The following is a 21085-nucleotide window of genomic DNA, read 5'->3' on the forward strand; positions in this document are numbered from 1 at the left end:
GCCCCGCTCCGCTCCCGGCTCCGCTCCGCTCCCGGCTCCGCTCCCGGCCCTGCTCCGCTCCCGGCTCCGCTCCCGGCCCCGCTCCGCTCCCGGCCCCGCTCCCGGCCCCGCTCCGCTCCCCGCTCCGCTCCCGGCCCCGCTCCGCTCCCAGACCCGCAAAAGCCTCCCGACAAGGGAGCGGCTGGCATGTAAAGGGGCTGGAATCGGAGGGGATAGCGAGAGCTCTCTGACCCGGCGAATCATTTCTGTGTGATTTTATCGATTTGTGTTCTGTCTGCATCAAATCAAAGGGTGCAGAGGAATCGCGGGGGATTTTCGGGAGTTAAATCAGCAGCGGCCAGGTTGGCAAAGGGTCAAAATGCTCCTGCAGTTACTGAAGTAATCAGGGACAAGGTTTGGAGGGAAAAATCTCTCTCTCTCTCTTTTTTTTTTTTTTTTTTTTTTTTTTTTTTTTTTTTTTTTTTTTTTTTTTTGTTAGTGGACTAATAGAATGAAAAAAAAACCCAGATTTTTGGCTTCTTAAGCCCTTGTTCGGGACAGGGAAAGAACTCAAACCTTGCACACGGAGGCTCGAACCGGTTGTTTGGTCAGTCAGGTGGCTTCAGTGAAGAGGTGGTGGGGTGGAGACCCTGGGGGCAGAGGGAAGAGAGGGGGAATGAGCAACTTGTGGGAGCCCCTTCTATTGCCAGGGCTGTGTCCCATTGATCCGGCTGCTCCCGCAGCCCCAGGTGGCCCGGGACCCGCTCCGGGTCGCCCAGCCCGGCCAGCGGGAGCCGTTCCTGCAGATCCGATCTCCAGGCCAGGCCTGCAGCTCCCAGGCAGCTCCGTGTTTGGGTTTCCATTCAATATTCCTCGGCTTCGGTCTCCAAGGCTACACGCCAACATCCAACCCCTCCTCCCACTCCTGTTTTCAAAGAAAGAAAAACACTGTGAAAAGAGGCTGCAACGAGTTCTGGGCGCTTTTCAAAGCCGAGAGGCAGCGCTGGGAGCTGCTGTCCCTGCACACTCCGCAGGCTCCGCTCCAGCCCGGCCGTGATTCCCCGGCTGCTCCATCCCCTGCCAGCAGCACTGCACCTCCCCGCCCGGCTACTGCGGCCTACGGGGGGCAATTAAAAGTTTTAGAGGGGAAAAAAAAAAAGAGAGTTTGGAGTAGTCAACTACACGAGGTTTCATTCAAAACCTCCTGCAAAAGCTGGTTTTGTTTGGGAATTCCGTGGCGGGGATGGAGCCGGGAGCCCTGCCCTGGAGCCTGTGCTCCCTGGCCGAGGAGGTTGTGGGGTTGCTGCCCTCAGCTTTGCATCTCTTTTGGGGCTCTCGTTCGTTCATTTCTCTTCCTTTCCTTACAGAAAAATCTGCTTTTAGCGCCGGGCAGCCCTGCCCTGTTCCTGCACAGAGAGCAGGACAGCCCGGGATACCGGACAGGGTCCAGGCACCGTCACAGCCCCGCTCCAGCACCGGCCGGGGGCCACGACCCCAAAGAAATGGGATATCCGGGGGATAGGTGGGTGTGCAGAGGAGGGAGAGGAGGATGAAGAGAAGGAGAGAAGGAAGATGAAGAGGAGAAGGGCAGCACCAGTAGCTCACTGCAGTCCAATCTGACACCAGGCTCGCTGGATGCTGTGACTGAAGCACCTGCAAAGAAACCAGGGTTAAATCTGGTTTATGTTGCTGTAACTATGGTGCTTCGTTCTGGTTAGAAAATACAGGATACTTCTCAAATTCTGGGCTTCCCCCCCATTTTTGTTTGAGACTTTTGTCCCAGCGCTCTCCCTCCCTGCGGAAGGGTTTCAGCCGGATTCTCCCTGCGTACCCCCCCCGGTGAACTCGATCCAGCGTTTGATTTCCGTGTCGCACCATCCGCATTCCTGCGGCGAGCAAGCACCACGCCGCCGGCACCAAGCCCGGGGCCCGGGAGGAGGGCGGCGCTGGCCCGGTGGCCCCGGGGACAGGCTGGGACAGGAACGCTGTCCCGGAGCGCAGCAAAGCCCTGGGATTCGGGGCGAAGGCGGCAGCCCCAAGGCACGGAGCGAGCGGCGCGGTTCCTCCGGGGTTATTTTAGTCCCGAGGTGACTCACGCTGCTCCCGGTGTGACTCACGGGGAGCTGGGGCCCGCGGCTGCTCGGGGATGCGGCTCGGCTCGGCTCGGCTCGGCACACGCGGCTCTCCTCACGCAGCAGCCCCGCACGGGGAGCGGCAGAGCGGCCGTGCCGGACCCACGGCTCAGGGAATCGCCCCTCCGCAGGTGCAGCATCGCAAGGAGCGGTGTTTTACGGGAAAGCTGGATTAAATAAACCATTCCCAAGTGTCGGGTGTTGAAAGGGAGGCTCAGTCCCGGCACCCGGGAGCTGCTCGCTTGCAGCTCAAGCTTTGCTGCACCCCAGCTCCCGGAGCTCATCCCCCAGGGACGGGGAAAGCCGTACGGGCTCTGCTCGCTCTTGGCCCAAACCCGGCGCTGGGAACCAGCTCTCCTATGGCCCGAGCAGCCTGGAAAACATTGCTTTTTTCAGGATCGCTTTCCAACAAACAGCAAATCCTACACATTTCTTCTTGGCACGCACCAGAGCATTTTTTTACAGCGATTGGCTTTCTGTGTGAGATTCAGAGAAAAGGCTGAGAGGCTGCTCCCGCTTCCAGGAATCCCGGCGAGCACAGGTCGTTCCCTCTCGGGACAACGCCGCTCAGGCACTGCCCGCATCCCACCCCTCCCGCATCCCACCCGGGGCACCGGGGGAAGGCGGTCCTGGCTTCGGGACTGTCCGCGGCCCGGAGGGGGACAGGAGGGGAGGTCCCGCCTGTGGCACAGGGTCACGGCGCCTCTCCACGGCCGACCCTGGCTGCCCCGTCCTGGCCCCGGGGATGCCGCCAGCGCTCCCCGGAGCAGCGGGCAGGGCCGAGCCGGGATGTGCCGAACCGGGACGCGCCGGTCGGGTCGGTTCCTATCGATGCCAGTCCGTGCCGGTGGGTCGGTGCCGGTCCGCTCTCCGCCGGTCCGCTCCGTGCCGGCGGGTGCGCGCCGTGCGGGTCGGGGCCGTGCGGTGCCGGTGGGTGCCGCGGGGATGCGCTGCGCTGCGGTGGGACCGGACCCGTGGGAGGCGGCGGGGGCGGCCCCGCTAATTGCATAACCGGGACGTCAATGCCGGCGGGAGCGCGGGGGAAGCGCGGGAAGATGGCGCTCCGTGCCCGGCCCCCGCCGCGCCCCGCAGCGCCCCGGGCCCGCGCCCCGAGCGCCCGCTGAGCGCCCCGCGGTAAGGGCGGCCGCGCACGGCACCGGCGGGACGGGCGGGAGGGCGGACGGACGGACAGACAGACGGACGGACAGACAGACGGGCGGACGGCGCCGCGGCCGCCTTTGAATGAGCCAATGGCGGCCGGGCCGCTGCCGCCGCCCGGGGCTGCCCGCGGCCACCCCCGGCAGGTGCCACCGGGGGCCCGGCCCGGCCCGGGAGCGGCCTGGGAGCTCCCACACGTGCCCGCGGGGCCGGGGGGAGAGCGGCGGGAGCCCCCGGGAAGGGAAGGGAAGGGAAGGGAGCGGCGGGGGCCCCGCGGGGAGCGGAGGGAAGCTCGGCGGTGTGCGGGAGCCCCGGGGTCGCGGAGCGGAGCCGCCGCCGCGCTCCCGCGCGGGGACCCGGCGGGTGCCGCTGCCGGGACGCGTCGCGGTTGGTGAGCGCCGGGCTTTGCCGTGAGTGGGATGGCTCTGCCCACGCCGCGGCTCCCGGGGAGCGGGAGAGTCCTCGTGGGTGGCAGGGGCCGGGCAGAGCGGGCTCGTGTCGCGATCCGCGGCGCCGGGACACGCGTGGTGCCACGAGGCCACGCGTGTGGCCGTGACGGGAGCGCCACGGGGAGAGAAGTCCCCTTCGAGTCGTTTCCGCGGTGTCCTTTGCGATCGCAGCTCTGCCCTGGGTGGTTTCTCTGCCTCCTGCGCCCCAAACCTCGTGGCGGTGACATTTGGCCGCCTGGGTTCGCTCGCTGTGGGTGGTGCTGGCGCATCCCTACTCCTGCAGCGGTGCCGGCGGTTTGGGAGCCCACAGAACCGCGCGGAAATCGCGATTTTAAAATCACAGTAAACGTAAAGCTTTTATTCCTCACGCGCCCCTTCCCAAATCCGAACCACGCGGACCCGTGGCGTGTCCCGGTGCCCGTGGGAGCCTGCCGGGGGTTAACCCCCTCTTCTCCACCAGCAGCAAAGATTTTGGCTGCTCCCGTGATTTCGTGGAAAGGAGCCTTCTCACCAGCTCTGCTTTGCAGCGTCCCGAGCCCCTGCTGGCGGGGCTGAGCCGCCTCCAGCCTCGGCCCTGCCCGGCCGAGGAGCCGCTGTGCCCGGCCGAGGAGCCGCTGTGCCCGGCCGAGGAGCCGCTGTGCCCGGCCGAGGAGCCGCTGTGCCCGGCGGGCAGGTGACAGCGCTGTGTCCCTGCAGGCTGTGCCCATGGACACCCCCGAGCTGAGCCCGCTGATCCGGGATGTGTACGCGGCCGCCGGCCGTGTCCAGCCGGCAGCGGGCCCGGCGCGGAGGGGCAGCGGCTGCCGGGAGCTGACGGTCAGGCTGAGCGAGGGGCAGTACGTGCTGTGCCGCTGGACAGACGGGCTCTACTACCTCGGCAAGATCAAGAGGGTAACGCGCTGGAACGCGGGGCCGGTGCCGTCCCCCGGCTCTGCTGGCGGCTCGGGGGGTGCTGGCCTGGCTCTGCGGTCGGCGGGACGTTTTGGGTTGACGTCCTGCCCCAAACCCGACCTGCCGCGGCTCCCAGAGACGGGAGCGGGCTCCGAGGAAGGCGGGGAAGGGCTGGGAATGGGAGCTGACCCACAGCCCCTTCCTGCCGCTCTCTCCCGACAGGTGAGCGGCTCCAAGCAGAGCTGCCTGGTCACGTTTGAGGATAACTCCAAGTACTGGGTCCTCTGGAAGGACATCCAGCATGGTGAGTGCTGCCCGGCCGCCCTTCCCCGCCGCCGTGCCGCCACGCGGGGACGTGGCCGTGCCACCTCTGTCACCCTCGTCCCACAGCCGGCGTCCCGGGGGAGGAGCCCAAGTGCAGCATCTGCCTGGGGAAGAAATCGGGCCCCAGGAACGAAATCCTCATCTGCGGGAAGTGCGGGCTGGGTGAGTGCGGCCGTCCCACCCCGGGCGCTGCCGCGTCCGGCCCCGGGCGGGGCTGATGCCGGTCCGTCCCGCAGGTTATCACCAGCAGTGCCACATCCCGGTGGCGAGCGGCGGCGAGGGCCCGCTGGGCACGCCGTGGTTCTGCCGCCGCTGCATTTTCGCCCTGGCCGTGCGGGTGAGTTCCCGGCTGCGTGCGGAGCGGGGCGGGACGCGCTCCCTGCGCAGCCCCGCTGACCCCGGCTCTCCCCACAGAAAGGGGGTGCCCTGAAGAAAGGAGCCATTGCCAGGACGCTGCAAGCCGTGAAGATGGTGCTGTCCTACAACCCCGAGCTGCTGGAGTGGGACTCCCCGCACCGCACCAACCAGCAGCAGTGCTACTGCTACTGCGGGGGGCCCGGAGAGTAAGGCCCTGCCCGCGTGTCACCGTGGGCTTCGTGGGGAAAAGGGAGCAGGCTGGGGATGTTTGATCCCAGCCTTGCAGGGCACTGCCCTGGGGCCGGAGGCTTGGCTCCCCTCTGCTCTCTGGGGCTCCAGAAATAGCAGCTGGGGACACGCTTTCCTTCCCTGGTGCGGGCTCCGTGTCTGGGAGGGGTTGGGGCAGTGTCTGGGAGGGGTTGGGGCAGTGTCTGGGAGGGGTTGGGGCAGCGGCTGCCACACTCTGCCCTCACTGTCACCCTCCTGTCCCTGCCCAGGTGGTACCTGAAGATGCTGCAGTGCTACCGCTGCCGGCAGTGGTTCCACGAAGCCTGCACCCAGTGCCTCAGCGACCCCATGATGTTCGGAGACCGGTACGAGCCCCGGGGGCTTCGCTGAGGCGGCTCCCCGGGGGGAGACAGATGGGCACCTGTGTCCCCCTGATCCACCCGACACCCACATGGGTCAGGTGGCCCTGTCCCACAGAGCCCTGCTCCTCCCGGCCCTGCTGTCCCAGCGGGCCCATCCCTGGGCCCTGCATGGCTCCGGGGCTGATCCTCACTCCCAGCGTGCTCCCCGATGTTTTCCAGGTTCTATGTGTTTTTCTGCTCTGTGTGCAACCAGGGACCGGAGTACATCAAGCGCCTGCCCCTGAGATGGTGAGAAACGGGCTCTGCGTCCTTTGGAATGTGCCCAGGTGGCTCTGGGACATGGGGCTGGCTCATCCCTGGAAGTGTTCAGGCTGGACAGGGCTTGGAACAGCCTGCTCAGTGGAAGGTGTCCCTGTCCATGGCAGGGAGTGGGACTGGATGATTTTTCAGCCCCCGTCCAACACGAAGCGTTCTAGGATCGTGTGTTTGGGATTTCCCCGGGCTGCAGGCAGCGTCCCACCACTCCCCAAAGCTCAAGGGATGCTGTTCTGGCTGTGGCACCCTCTGGGATCCGCCTCTGGGCTGGGCTGCTTCCCCTGTGAAGGGTGGGAAGGTTCCAGAGGTGGCTTTGGGAGCTGTTGTGGCTCTGGCAGAGCAGGGCACGGTGGTGGCACCATGCCGCCAGCGCTGCTGACCCCGTGCCCCTCTTTGCTGCAGGGTGGACATCGTCCACCTCGCCCTCTACAACCTGGGTGTGCAGAGCAAGAAGAAGTACTTCGATTTCGAGGAGATCCTGGCCTTTGTGAACCACCACTGGGACCCTCTGCAGCTCGGGAAGGTACAAACACCCCCCGGGCCCGGGCAGCCGTGGGAGTGAGAAATACAACCCCAGCCGTGCAGCGCTCAGCGCGGCAGCTCCTGCTCCAGGGAGCTTAATCCCCTTCCTCTGCGCCGGGATTTTCCCTGTCGGAGCGTCACTCGCGGGAGCTAGAGCTGGGGGAAGCGCTGGTGGGAACCTGTCCAGGGGCAGGACCGGGCGGCTCCCCGAGGGTGGCAGTGCCAGGCCCGGCCTCGGCTCCCTCCCTCCCTCCCTCCCTCCCTGCCCGGCCTTGGGCAGCAGCCAAAAGCCGGAGTTTGGGTTCCCCTGCCCCTTGTGCTTTTGCACAACCGCAGTGGGCACTGAGCCCTGCCCGCCCCCTGTCCCACAGCTCACGGGGACCCCCATCTCGGAGCGCGGCCCCCACCTCCTCAACGCCCTCAACAGCTACAAAAGCAGGTGAGTCCTGGCCGAGGGACGGCGCAGGGTGGGGTGCAGGATGCTCCCTGAGTGAGGGACGGTGCAGGGTGGGGTGCAGGATGCTCCCTGAGTGAGGGACGGTGCAGGGTGGGGTGCAGGATGCTCCCTGCATGAGGGACAGTGCAGGATCGGGTGCAGAATGCTCCCTGAAAGAGGGATGATGCAGGATGGGGTGCAGGATGCTCCCTGAGAGAGGGATGGTGCAGGATGGGATGCAGGATGCTCCCTGAGTGAGGGACGGTGCAGGATGGGGTGCAGGATGTTCCCTGGGCAAGGGACAGTGCAGGATCAGGTGCAGGATGCTCCCTGAGTGAGGGATGATGCAGGATGGTGTGCAGGATGCTCCCTGCATGAGGGACGGTGCAGGATGCTCCCTGAGAGAGGGATGATGCAGGGTGGGATGCAGGACGCTCCCATGCCAGCCCCCCTCAGGGCTGCTCCCTCTGCTCTGCCGCCCAGGTTTCTGTGCGGGAAGGAGATTAAAAAGAAGAAATGCATCTTCCGCCTGCGGATCCGCGTCCCCCCGACGCCCCCCAGCAAGGTGCTGCCGGAGAAAGCCCCCGGCGAGGGCGAGAGCGGCTCCTGCGAGCTGAAGAAGAGGGGGAAAAGCAAACACGCCCATAAGGAGGGGTGAGTGGCCCCGTCGCCCCGCACACCCCCGCGGCGGCCCCCAGCCCCCCGCCCGCGCCCCCCTCACGCCCTGTTTGCAGCCTCCTGCCGCGGCAGCTCCAGCAGCAGAAGCGGCGAGCGCGGCGCAAGAGGGCCAAGTTCCTGCTGGAGGATGCCATTCCCAGCGTGAGTGCTTCTCCTCCTCCTCCTCCTGTCTGCAGCGAGCTGTCCCCGCTCCCGAGGGCAGGGAGAGCTCCTGCCCCTCGCTCCGGGCACGGGGTGGCAGCGGCGGGGTGTGGGCAGCACCCAGCGCCTGGCAGTGAGGAGTGAGCTTGGTGGTTTTTTTGGGACAGAGCGACTTCACCTCGGCCTGGAGCACCAACCACCACCTGGCCAGCATCTTCGACTTCACGCTGGACGAGATCCAGAGCCTGAGAAGGTCCGTGCGGCCGGAGCAGGGCTGTGGGGGTCAGGGGTGCGGCGATGCTGCGTCCCGGCCTGTCCCATCCCACCCTGTCCCCTCCGCAGTGCCAGCTCAGGACAGACTTTCCTGTCGGACCTGGACTCCACAGATGCCACCAGCACCTCGGGCTCGGCCACCACGAGCCTCTCCTACGAGTCCAGGTGAGGGCTGTGCCCCTTGTCCCCTTCTGGAGGGGTCCCGCTGGCACGGCCGGGGGGGCAGAGCCCGTGTCTCCCCTTTCCACGTCCCACCCTGGGGAATTTCTCCTCCCCGTGTCCCAGAACGGGCTGGGGCTCGCAGAGCGGCGCTGACTGGGTGGTCCTCGCTGGGCTCCCCCAAATTCCAGGCCTGGCCCCTGCGGAAGGCAGCACGGGGGGCTGGGGGGCACCTTCCGGGCGCCGCCCTCACTCGTGCCCTGCGCTCCCCGCAGGACCGTGGGCAGCCGCAAGCGCAAACTGGCGGTGCCAGCCTACGCCTCGGGGGGCAAGAGGAGAGGAGGGGCCGAGCTGGGCGGGCGCCCGGCCGCCACCACCCCCGAGGGCACCGCCACCACCCCCGAGGGCAGCGAGGCGGCGGCCGGCCCCGAGCGCGCCGACGACGGCATCGACAGCCACACCTTCGAGAGCATCAGCGAGGACGACTCCTCGCTGTCCCACCTCAAGTCCTCCATCAGCAGCTACTTCGGGGCCGCGGGCCGGCTGGTGTGCGGGGAGAAGTACCAGGTGCTGGCGCGGAGGGTGACGCTGGACGGGAAGGTGCAGTACCTGGTGGAGTGGGAAGGCACCACCCCATACTGAGCCCCGCCAGCCCCGAAACCTCTCCCGGAGCCGACGCGGAGGAGATGGGGGCCGCTGGGGAAGCCCGTGAGGCACGGGAGAGGTGCCGGTCCCTCCTCCCGGGTGGAGGCAGCGCCCAGGCCGGCAGGGTTGCCCAGGAATGAAACCCGAAGCCCTGACGTTCTCCCTTTTATTTTTTTAATGTTAACAGTTTTTTGTTTCTCGGCTGTGCCCATGCAGAGCGTGGCCCAGCCCTGCCCTCCTGGCAGAGCACTGAGAGAGTCCGGCCCTTCCAGAAGGGTCCCCCTGGCACAGCTGGAGCAGCTGCTCGGGGGGCACCCCACAGAGGGACCTCGGCCTGTGCCTGGCACAGCCTGGCTCGTCGAGCAGCCTCGAGGGGATCCTGCTGCCAAAACACCAACCCCTCCTCGTCCCTGGGCTCTCGCAGCTCGTCCCTGTGCCCGCGGGAAAATGGGGACGGCTCTCGGGGTTTTCCACCTGATCCCGAATCCATTCATGGCAGGAATGTGGTTTGTTTTACGTGAGAGGGAAATGCCCCCAAGCCAGCCCACGCGTGGCTGTTGCAGCCATGGGGCAGATGCGCTCTCACCCCACAACCTGGACTGTGTGTGGTGCTGCACCCGCTTCATTTCCCCGTCCTGACAATCACGATCTTGGAAGAGATCGTCCAAAACAATCCTCCTGTGCCTTAAAACCACCGTGGGCACTTCGCAGACTGGAGCCCGAGGCCTTTGTTTCTACAGGAATCTTCATCCCAAATGTGCCAAACCAGCAGACAAACCAAAAACGGCTGAAGAGGACAGCGGGGGCAGGGGAGGGGGCTGTACTGGGGTCCTTGTCACCACCCCTGTGACCTCCTGGCCGTGCCTTTCCCCCCGTGCTGATGTTTGTGAGCCCTGGGCTTGATTTGTCTGCAGGACAGAAGGAGCAGCTCCCTCCTCTCACAAAGCAATACTGCCAGCTGGGCAGGAGCAGTTGGCTTTTTAAAGATTCCAATATCAGATAGATGTGTTAGATGTTTTTCCTTTAGAGAGAGAGAGATGTTTTTAATGTCCCCCTCATCTCTGCCCCATGCCGCCGTGGCTGTCCCATGGGATGGAGGATGGGCCGTGTGGGCTGTGGGGTCCTGTCCTGCCCGTGCTCCTGGGATTTCAGCTCATCCGGAGCAGAGTGTCCCTGTCCTTTTGGGAGAGGTGCTGCCAGGACACCCCCCATGCCTGGCAGGGCGGTGTCCAGCAGCTGGAGAACTCCCTGTCCTGCCTTAGCTTTGTCCTGGAAGCATCACTTCGAATATTTCCCTTTCTTAGTGCCTATGGAGCCCCTCCCAAGGGGCTGCCAGGAGCTGTGCCAGGGCTGTGCCAGTGGGATATGCCAGCGGACATCACACCCCTGGAAGCACCCACAGGACGTGGCCCTGGCTCCTCTCTGCTCCCTCTCTGTTCCCTCTCCTGGCTTCTTGCAGAGAATTGAACGTGGAGCCTTTAAAAGCATTTTTGTTGCAGAGTATATTTTGCATTCGCTGTGATAGAGATTGTAACAGCTCTGTGCACCTTCTGATTTCTGAGTTCGGGTTGCTGAACTCATAAGCAACTCTCGTTATGCCCGAGTTGTAATTAATATGCCTGATGTACAATTAAAAAGGGTTTTGGTTTTTTTTTTTTCAGTATCACTGGGTTTTTGTTTTTTTTTGTAGCGTGGGGATTATTGAGCTGGGGTGCCCCGTGCCCACGGCGGGGCAGCTGGTGCTGCTGGGCTGTGTTCTGTGTTCCGTGCCAGGTGCCCTGAGCTCTGCCAGCCCGGCCCAGGCCTCTCCTGCCCAGGTAAGGAACGCTGCTTGCTCCCTTCCCAGCCACATAAAGAACTCGGAAATACCCCCTAAGTTACACCCCACAAACATCAGGATCTTTTCACAAAGCTCCGCTGGGCAGAGAGGCCCCGCTCAGGTGGGGAGACGGGGACACAGTGCCGTGCTCCTGGTGGCACTGGTGTCCCCGGAGCTGGCCGTGGGCGCTGCCCAGCTCACCCCAGCTCTCCGGGACTGAGCTGCTCTGGGCTCCTGCTGGATCCTGGCCGGGTTTGCTGCAGTTCGCTCCTTCCTCGGATTGCGTCAGGCGCGGCCACATCCTGCAGCGCCCGGGCTGGGGAAACTGAGGCAGAGCGGGGCAGGATGCGGGGAGCGGGGCCCGGGCGGGGTTCGGGGCTGGCTGTGGGGGACACAAGGCACTGCGGGGGCTGCCGGGCCGCGGCTCCCGGCTGGAATTCGCTGCTGACAGCCCGAGGCAGCCCCGAGCCGCCCGACGGGAACATCTCCGCGTATCCTCATCCACGGGTGCCGGCGGCTCAGGCTGCGGCGGCTCCGGGGCAGGTCGGGGAGCGGAGGGTTCCCCACCCCGAACCCCAGAAGAGAAAGGCTCGGCGGGGTCCCGGTGTGCCCAGAAGCGAGCCGCACGTTTCGCTCCTCAGTCCCGCGGGACGTTCTCCTCCATCCATCTGAGGTAGAGAGGGTTTCCTTGCTCGATGGGCAGGCTGACGATGTCGGGGATTTCGAAGGGATGGATGGATCTGGAGCGGGAACAGGCGGAGCACAGTCAGCCCCGCAGGAGGCTCCGCGCTCCCGGCCCCGCGCCCTCCCGCTCTTCAAAGCACCCGCAGCTCCTTTTCTGCCACGTGGGAATTCTGCCCTGACTTTGGGGTTTACCACAAACTGCCGGGGGCCTGGCCCAAAGCTGAGCGTGCTCCCAGCTCGGGAAAGGCAGGAAATCCTGTCAGGGAATAACCAGCGTGAGGAGGAGAATCCCTCCTGGAATCCAGCACGCAGGGCTGGGCTGAAGCCCAGCAGTCCATATTTCTGCCACCTTTTCCTTTTATTGCTGATGCCATCTCTGGGTTTTTCTGGCTTTTAAGATGCAGCAGGAGCACCTAACCCAGCCCGGGTGGGAAGGGGCTCAGGGAACTGGAGCAGGAGGTGTCCCTACCTCGGATGGGACACCCAGTGCTCCCCTGGAGCCTCACCTGACGTAGTTGGACAATTCCCCTATTTTGGACGTCCTTGTTTTCACCAGCTGTGGGGAGTGAAAAACCGAAACAAGCCCTAAGGGAGGTGCGAAGGGAGGGAGGGAGGGATCCTGATTGCAGCTCCACAGTTCCACTGTGACAGGAGCTTTTCCAGGGCTCTTCCCTGGGGGATGTCCCCAAACCCAGCAGCTGGTGCCACCCTCCCCAAACCTCCCCTCAGCCCCTTCCAGCTGGGGCCGTTTGCAACAGGGATTTTTGTGACGTGGGGAATGATCACTTACCAGCAGTATTTCGGTGGATTCCTCCAGTTCCCCTTTCCAGAAATACCTGGATTTAAAAGAAAAGCAGCATCAGCAAATCCAGCTCTGGCCGTGGCCATGCCAACCCTCGGTTACTTTTTTGCCCGTGGCCATTTCTTTACAAAGTGCCTCAAGAAGCGTTGCTGGCCCCAAAACTGCTGAGCACGTGAGTGAGCACCCCGGATTTATGGACCAGAGGCTCCTCCAGAGAATTTTGCCCAGGGGGGCCGGCGGGGCAGATTTGCTGGGGCTGGGGTGTCCTGTGGCGGTGGCCCCGCTCTGGGCAGTGACAGGGGACAGTGCAGGGATTGTGGCTGAGCTTTCTTCCTCTTTCCCTGCAGGAGAGGAGCTGCACTTCTCATGAGTCAGATGTGACCTTTCAGAGCATTTCCTCTGCCAGGAGCCCGTCCTGATCTCATCTGCCTGCCGGGCTGCTGCTCGGGAGGGCTCCGGTGTCTCCTGAGCAGGGCACGGAGCAGAACCCGGCTGGAGCTGCCAGGGCCGTGCAGGAGCAGCGCTGCTCCGGCTCTTTGGGAAGTGGTGGGTAAAGGGAATTCGTGTTTGCCCTCAGGTGGGACATGGGGTGCACTGTGGGGCTCCCCTCCTGAGGGAAGCTCTGCTGGGATCTGCTCCTCACCCCTGCCAGGGGGTTTCTGTGAGGAGAAGCTGTGTGGGGGCTTTGCTCTTGAACCCCTCTAACGAGTGAGGACACCTGCAGAGCAGGGCTGGGCCTGTTCCAAGGTCAAACCCGCTGTTCCTCCTGCCTGAAAAAGCTGCTTAATTTTGTAAAGGCCTTTTCTGATCCCCACCTTGGCTGCTTTTTGGAGCCTCTAATAACAGGCACCACGTCCTCAGGACCATAAACCCTAAACAGCTGTGTGGCCAAATAACCAATGAATGGATGATCCCCAGGGTCATGGGAGCATCTCTGCTCCTCAGTGAGCACGGTGGGACTCATCCCCACCAGCTGCAACAGCAAAAGGAGCCGGCAGCTTCTGGAAACCGAGCGCTGTGTCCATCCCTCCTTCCCTCCCTGCAGAGCCCAGGTTTGCCTCCCCTCCTGGGGAATATCCAGCCCAACTTACAACGCCGAGCTCTTGGGCAGGATGTTCACGCAGGCAGCCAGTCTCTTATCCATGATGGCCCTGGGGGAGACAGGAGGGGAGTCAGTGCCAGCCCAGCTCGGGGCTCACCACCCCCCACCATGGTGTCTTGGGTCATGTAACCTAAAAAGTGTATTCTATTCCATGGATAGGGTCGGACGCCTCCTGATAACGTCCCAGCCGTTAAACCCAGGTGGGGCAGTGTTTGTTCTCTCTGTCACCACCCTCCATCCTCCAGGGGACATCTGATAATGGGCCATCAGGGCCCACCAGTGACAGGACACATGATTGTGAGATCTCCACACAGTGGGGAGGAGCCAGCTGTTCCCAGCTGGATAAAAACTGGCACTGAAGGACACGAGGGATCCTGTTTTTCCACTGGATGCCAGGAGGAAGACCGGACCCATCTCATCACTACTGGATTTTCTACAGGACCATCTCTACTCCACAGAACCACAGCTGCTACTCCAGGAGGATTTATCTGGACTGCTTCCAACACCCTGACCACCAGGGTGCCGGGTCGTATCCCTGACCCTGTCAGGGTTTTTCCCAGGATTTTTGTTTGCTTCCTTGCTTGGTTTTTTTTTTTTTTTTTTTTTTTTTTGGTACTACTACATTTGTATTTTCCTTTTTTTTTTTTTTTTTTTTTTTTTTTTTTTTTTAATATATTCCTAGTAAAGAACTGTTACTTCCATTCCCGTATCTTCGCCTGAAAGCCCCTAATTGCAGAATTATAATAATTTGGAGGGAAGGGGGTTTACATTCTCCATTCCAAGGGAGGCTCCAGCTTTCCCTGGCAGACAGCTGTCTTTCCAAACCAAGACACATGGGCACATTCCTCCCTGCTGCCCAGGACTGGCAGCAGCGGCTTGACACCGGGGAATTTTGGGTTACTTATTACCCTGAGAGAACAGAGGCAAAGGTGACCTTTGGCTGGAGGTGCTTCAGACCAGGCCCTCCTGGCAGGGCTCTGGGACCCTCCCTGTGCCGAGTTTGGGAGCTGCAAAAAATGCCCCAGAAATCCGAGGCCCAGAGGAATCCCTTCCCTCCGGCTGTCTCCGTCAGTCGTGGGCTGGTTTGTTGTTGCAGAGCTGCCAGCTGAAGCGACACCTCCGAGATTACAGAGTGCTGAAGCAATCCCAGGGAGGAGTTTTAGAAGGAAGGGGAGCAAATGTTGTGTTCTGTGACCAGAGCAGCGTCTGGCCCGCGTCACAGAGGTGGCAGCCGTCCCTTCAGGCAGGGCACCAGCGACTCCACCTTTGGTTTTCTTTAACGCTGCCTCGGGGGGACCGTGGCTGGAGAGGAAAAGCCCCCCAGGAGGCTCAGGGCTGTTTGCTCTCGCCATGTGTAGGCAGTTGCAGGCATTAAATGCTCGTGGAGCATCTTGAGTTAATCTTCAGACCGACAAAGTGCAGCAGCACGAGCAGAGCCGCCCCTGCTGTGCCTGCCGTGTCACACATGGCACAGACCAGTCTGGATTTGCTGCCTGCGACTCTCGAGGCCCTTCAGCACAGGAACCTTTTGGTTTTGGTGCTCTGTCCCAGAAAACTGAGATCCTAACTGAGATCCTGAACTTTGTCCCAGCAAGCTGAGCAGCAGCAAGAGGCCACCAGGGGAACAGAGAGCATTGTAAGGGGCTGAATGTGATCTGTGGAAAATGTCTGCATAATGCACGATAGCTTTGGGTTGGGCACTTAGTCGTGTGTTTCTCTGTCTGTGCCCCACAATGGGCCCTGGAGCGAGACAGATTAAATATTAATTAGCAGTAAAGCAGAGAAAATGATGAGCACGGATCCGAGGCAGCAGCTGGGGCTGGGTGAGTCGGGTGACCCCAGCCAGCCAAGGGGGTCAGCTCCTCCCAGGACAGGCAGGAAGCTCTCGAGATGCTCAATTCCCCCTGCAGCTCTTCTGCTTTCCCAAAACCTGGACCCCTTCTCCTCGAGCCAGCGGAAAACTTCCTTGCAGACCGATCCCTTGGAGGGGGCGCAAAGGAAGAATTAACAGGACAGCACAGGAAAAGGAGCGGGGGGAAGTGAGTGTAGGAGTCCTGTGTCATCCCCGGGAAGCAGGGCTCATTGCTCCCGGTTCCAGAACAAAGGGATAATCACTCCACCAGTAAAACCACAACTGAGATACACATATCCCAGCGAGGGGGAGTGATTTATCCCCTCTCCCTCCCCTGCAAGATGAGGAACAAAGTGTGGAAGGCATTTGCAAGGCTGTTAAGATGAGGCATTTTCAGGAACTGAGGCTCTTTTCACCAGGTACAGTCCCTCCTTTTTTTTTTTTTTTTAAGGAGACACCGAGCGGCGCAGACATAATTCTATTTGAATTTCTTAACACAGTTGAAGCATTTAGGGTGACACAAACTCCCTTTTGAGTAGCCTGTCAGTTCCTGAACATGTTTGGGAGCACTTTGCTGGAGATGGAGGGGTTTTGGCAGCAGGAAAACAGCGCAGGAGGTGTTGCAGGAAACTTCACGGTCCATCATAAACACTTCCCCAGTCAACACGGGTTCAGTTCTTTGAACAGACCATCCATTGAGCCAGGGACTGACAGATGTGTGAAAAAAAAAAAACCCTCTGTGTGCAAAAGTATCTCATATATTAAAACAGAAGAAGGAAAAAATCGAGGAGAAGCCCTCGCCCCCTGAAGTTTGCCTGGTGAGCAGAGTGGTGCCTCACAAGTGTTTGTGGTGCACCCCCTTTCATTAATTCCTTTATTTTCATGTCAGAGCACTGGGCTTTGTCCCTGTCTATAAATATCCCTCCTGGAATTTTGTTGTCTCTCTTGTTCTAGGGAGGAATGAAGACCGTGGCAGATCAGAGAACATCAGGTTGGAGCTTAATCCATCTGAGAACCCAGAAATTCAGGGTCACGAAAACGGGTCTTGCAAATGCAAGGCAGTGAAATGAATTGAGAATTGCCCGCTGTTACCATGGCATTGACTTCAGAGGCAAATGCCGGCTTTCCTTGGGCCAGGGCGACACAGAGGCAGTGGGAAGGAGCATTGCTCGGGAACCACAGAGTCCCAGAATGGTTTGTGTTGGGAGGGACCTTAAATCTTATGTCTGGCAGGGACACCTTCCACGATCCCAGGCTGCTCCAAACCCCGGCCTTGGGCACTGCCAGGGATCCAGGGGCACCCACAGCTTCCCTGGGCACGCTGTGCCAGGGCCTCACCCCTCTAGAAACGCAAAGCGCCGAGGGACAAGGAAATCATTGAGCTTTTGGAAGCACCGGAGCAGAGGAGCGGGGGAAGCGTGCCCGTACCTGGCGATGTCCCTGGCGATCTGCTCGTTGAGGCAGTTGACGAAGGCGATGGAATGCGTCCCTGGGATGTATCTGCCCGTGAGAGCCGAGTGCAGCTGCACGGCCAGGCCCTGGAGCAGGGGGTACACCAGCACCAGCAGCGTCAGCACCTCCGAGAGAACACCGGGGGGGCGGCGGGTGAAATTTGGGAACTTTGGGAAACAGCACTGACATCTCCCGCGGCTTGAGGGACATTTCCAGGCTCCTCTCAACGCTGCAGGAAGCAGTTAAATTAAGTTAAGGTGAGAACCTGCACCTTGGGGGGGTTCATTGCTCTCCAAGAGGGCCAATCTCATGCTCAGGGCAGGAGAGGAGCAGTTTTGAGGCTGTATCACCCCCAGACTAAGGGGGGTTACAGACCCCACCACCCAACCACAGCAGCCAGCGCTGGTTTTCTGAAGAAGAATAAGGAGGTAAGACACGGACTGTTTCGGTTTATAGAGCGAAAAAGGGCAAGAAGGGAACGGCTCTCCTGCTCAGGGCTCATCTGCAGCCATCCTTTAGCCGTGTGCCAGGGGTGTCCATCCCTCTGGGAAATGGGGGGGACAGGACCCCCTTCCCCCGGGGGAGTGTGGGCAGGGGAAGAGCGGGATTTGTCCACAGGGAAACAGATTTGCTGTCGGCACCCGGGGAATTTCCCTCCTGCCCTGTCAGGTTGTTCTCCTCTGCCACGGCTCAGTGCAGCACACGCAGCCCACGCTCCAGCCTCCCAGCCCGGCTTTGAGTTCATCTCCTCTGAAGGATCTGCCAGTGAGAGCAGAGCGGAGCAGGATCCCGCGGGGCACGGAAACCTCGCTGTGCACAGCCCGGGGCCGCAGGGCTGCACGCACCCCCGGGCTCTGCCCCTGGCCCCGCAGAGCAGCAGCAACAAGTGGGATGTGCTGCGCAGGGTCCCGGCAAGCTCCTCCAGCGCTGGTTGTGCTCGCACGGCATCAACAGCCCCCCAAAAATATATCCTTCTCCCCGCGGGGGTGCTGGGGTTAATTTGGAGCGCTGAGGAGCAGCTGAGGGACGGTGCCGCTCTGGGCTGCAGCGCCTTGCCTTTGTCTTTTGTTTTGTTTTTGACATAAACAGCATCTGGCTCTGATTCAGCTACAGTGATGAAAAAAAAAAAATGCTCAGAGGACTAAGAATATATTCCTTTTCTCCCCTTATTTCCACTCTCCTTTTTCCTCTGAAAAACCTGTCATCGCAGCACTAATGTAGCAATCTCTCTCTCTTTTTCTCCATTTTTCTTTTTAATTTTTTTTTTTTTAAATTGAATTAAAAATCTCTCTTGTCACCATGAAGCCAGGAGCTCCTTCCCATTTGGAAAATGACTGATGTGCTCTACTGCTTGTCTCCTCTTTCCCAATCCATTTGAGCAAATATTCTTCGTTACCACAAGACTTCTCATCTCATAATTTTTAGAGCTCCTTCTGTGCTCTTTTTTTCCCACTAAGCCATTTAACAAATATTATACAACAAATCCCAGAAGCTACTCAGTGAGTTACAAGCCAAATGGTGATGTGCTGGTGTACCTCTTTTTTTCCAGATTAAAATGTAATCATGCTGCTTGCTCAGGAAAAAATAAAAACCCCAAACATCCAACCTGTTCAGCCTGCTGATCATCAATCTTCTTGCAATGTGTGTGCATGTGATGAGGAAATCCCCAGGATCACTTCTGATTGAATATTAGTACAAACATGAACACTGTCTTGTGTTTATTTCCAGCGTTTCCAACCTTTTTCCTTTTTTTTTTAAAGGAAAGTTCCCCCCCTCTTTTTTTCCAGAATATTTCTATTTGCCAAGGGATGGTGCAAAAGAGGATTGAAACATCAGGATTCCTGCCTGAAAAACCAATTAAACTCCTGATTGCCAAAATACTGAAGTGAACAAAACTGAAAACACCCCTGTGAGGGTTTAAGAACTTCACTGAAAAGCAGCGAGCAGCAAAATGCCGGTTTAGTGCAGAGAGACTCCGATTTGTGCAGCACTTCTTTTGGCTTTGGTGAACTAAAAACAGCTTTAGGTTTAGGATCACCGTGCTAGGACTTTTTGTTTAGTTTTGATGAGGTTCTGTTAAAAAACTCCAACTGGACAACACCACCTGAACACAACTTGTGGCCATGCTGAGTGTAAAATAACTTGAATATTTGCTCCTCTCCCAGCAGATACAGGGAGCACCCCGCTCCTGCACCATGGCTCTGGGGAGAGGTGCTAACAAAGGTACGGACACACATTTCCATGGGTGCTTGGTGTGGGTCGGTGTCTGCTCTGCTCCCCGGGGAGTGTCCTGTGTCCTGTACCCCCATCGCACCCCCGTGTCCATCCCAGCTGTGTGTCCATCCCAGCTGTATGTCCATCCCCATCCCGGCCGTGTGTCCCTTGCACCCCCGTGTCCATCCCAGCCATGTGTCCTGTATCCCCATCCCGGCTGTGTGTCCATCCCAGCCGTGTGTCCATCCTCATCACATCCCTGCGTCCATCCCTATCCCACCCCCATGTCCATCCCCATCCCTGTGTCCATCCCATCCCTGTGTCCATCCCATCCCTGTGTCCATCCCCATCCCAGCCGTGTGTCCATCCCGGCCATGTGTCCTGTATCCCCATCCCGGCTGTGTGTCCATCCCCATCACATCCCCGTGTCCATCCCATCCCCATGTCCATCCTCATCCCATCCTCATCCCATCCCCGTGTCCATCCCCATGTCCAGCCCCATCCCATCCCCGTGTCCATCCCCACCCCATCCCCGTGTCCAGCCCCATCCCATCCCCACCCCATCCCCGTGTCCATCCCCATGTCCAGCCCCACCCCATCCCCGTGTCCATCCCCGTGTCCATCCCCGTGTCCAGCCCCATCCCATCCCCACCCCATTCCCGTGTCCATCCCATCCCCATGTCCATCCCCACCCCATCCCCGTGTCCATCCCATCCCCATGTCCAGCCCCATCCCATCCCCATCCCATCCCCGTGCCCATCCCCATCCCCATGCCCATCCCCATGTCCATCCCCACCCCATCCCCGTGTCCATCCCCGTGTCCATCCCCGTGTCCATCCCCATCCCATCCCCATCCCATCCCCGTGTCCATCCCCACCCCATCCCGGTGCCCCATCCCTCCCGGTGCCCCATCCCTCCGGAGCTGTCCCTCACCAGCAGCGCGGTTCCGCGGCCGGGCCGGGGGCAGCCCTGTGCAGCGGCGGGCAGCGGGCAGCGCTGGCTCAGCCCCTCCATGTCCTGCGGCCCCTCCACCTGCTCTGCCCGCCCGGGAGCTGCCCGGACAGGCGGCACTGACTCCTCCTCCTCCTCCTCCTCCTCCTCCTCCTCCTCCCTCTCCCTCTCCTCCTCCTCCCTCCGTGCGCGGCGGTGGCGTGGGACAGGGGACATCGCGGTGTCCCCACTGCCGCCCCCGGCCTCTGCACCTGCCGGACCTGCAGGGACAAATATCGGGGATTTGCACCCCAAAAGCGGGGTCAGAGCCCCGGGTGCTGCTCTCGAGCTGCCCGCAGCAGCCTCTGCTGGGATTTCCAGGCTCGCCCTCCAGGACAAGCGCTGGAACCCTCCCGGTGCCGTCCCCGGTGCTCTGAGACGTCCCGACACCGTTTGTCACCTTTGCTTTGATGTCCTTGTCTATAAAATTGTTATTTTCTCAGATTTCGGCTGGTTGAGGCTCTTTGGGTCGAAAGCAGCGGGCGGGTGCTGAGTCCTGGCGTGGTGTTTGTACCCAAAATCTCTCCCAAAGGGACGCGGGGCAGCGGAGCCCAGCGCTATTTCTGTCTATTTATTTATTTTGTATCTGTAACTTTATTGTCCCCCGTGTAACTTTTTTACTGTCCGTTCCCATAACCTGCCTGGAGAATTTATTCCCTGCCAGCCTGCGGAACACCCGCCTATCTATTACATCTTTATTTAGGGGGATGTAATCTCTCGCAGAGCTGGAAGCACAGAGTTGTAGAAGTCATCTGACGACATCAATCCGTTTGCAAAAGGTGAGAAAATTCAGCTCGAAGACATGGGGGGGGGTGGTGGCACGTTCTCCGCAGCGCAGGGAGCTGCTCCGGGCAAACACCGGGATGGGACCGGCTGTTCCCGCTCTCTCGGGATCAGCACTTTCCTTTCCCGAACGCGGATAAACGCCCTTTATCCCAGTTTATCCAAAAAAAAGGCGACGCCGCGCACCGGCCTCGGCCCGCCCCTCAGGGAACGGGACCCGCCATGCCAATCAAACCGCGCCCCATTAGGCCACGCCCCTCGCCGCGACGGCCACGCCTCCCTGGCCGTGACCACGCCCCTTCCGTGCGCACGGGGGGGCGTGGCGCGCGGACATTTTG

The 21085-nt window shown here is 60.8% G+C and overlaps 2 protein-coding genes across 5 annotated transcripts; one reads left to right on the plus strand and one right to left on the minus strand.

Annotated features, from left to right (window-relative positions):
• Positions 1-3153: 3153 nt before the first annotated feature.
• Positions 3154-10804, plus strand: PHF19 (PHD finger protein 19). 3 transcript variants are annotated; one of them, XM_040082988.2, is made up of 16 exons: positions 3154-3245; positions 4415-4609; positions 4832-4913; positions 5000-5095; positions 5170-5270; positions 5348-5496; positions 5788-5883; positions 6100-6168; positions 6598-6718; positions 7089-7156; positions 7637-7807; positions 7888-7972; positions 8140-8225; positions 8315-8410; positions 8680-9004; positions 10740-10804. In XM_040082988.2, the coding sequence occupies exons 2-16, from the start codon at positions 4424-4426 to the stop codon at positions 10752-10754; spliced, it is 1746 nt and encodes a 581-aa protein (XP_039938922.1). In that variant the 5' UTR covers positions 3154-3245; positions 4415-4423; the 3' UTR covers positions 10755-10804. The 3 variants fall into 3 exon arrangements, with proteins under 3 accessions (XP_039938922.1, XP_039938920.1, XP_039938921.1); XM_040082986.2 differs by lacking the exon at positions 10740-10804 and adding an exon at positions 9237-9371; XM_040082987.2 differs by lacking the exon at positions 10740-10804 and having other exon boundaries at positions 3156-3245; positions 8680-9200.
• Positions 10805-10837: 33 nt separating this feature from the next.
• CUTA (cutA divalent cation tolerance homolog) lies at positions 10838-20006 on the minus strand. Of its 2 annotated transcripts, XM_040082991.1 has the most exons (6): positions 19908-20006; positions 16737-16885; positions 13446-13505; positions 12343-12388; positions 12059-12108; positions 11198-11608 (listed from the first exon to the last, which is right to left on the minus strand). In XM_040082991.1, the coding sequence occupies exons 1-6, from the start codon at positions 19986-19988 to the stop codon at positions 11506-11508; spliced, it is 489 nt and encodes a 162-aa protein (XP_039938925.1). In that variant the 5' UTR covers positions 19989-20006; the 3' UTR covers positions 11198-11505. The 2 variants fall into 2 exon arrangements, with proteins under 2 accessions (XP_039938924.1, XP_039938925.1); XM_040082990.2 differs by lacking the exon at positions 12059-12108 and having other exon boundaries at positions 10838-11608.
• Between the last annotated feature and the right edge of the window lie 1079 nt (positions 20007-21085).

This window comes from Hirundo rustica, chromosome 20 (assembly GCF_015227805.2).
Source record: "Hirundo rustica isolate bHirRus1 chromosome 20, bHirRus1.pri.v3, whole genome shotgun sequence".
Taxonomy (NCBI): Eukaryota; Metazoa; Chordata; class Aves; order Passeriformes; family Hirundinidae; genus Hirundo; species Hirundo rustica.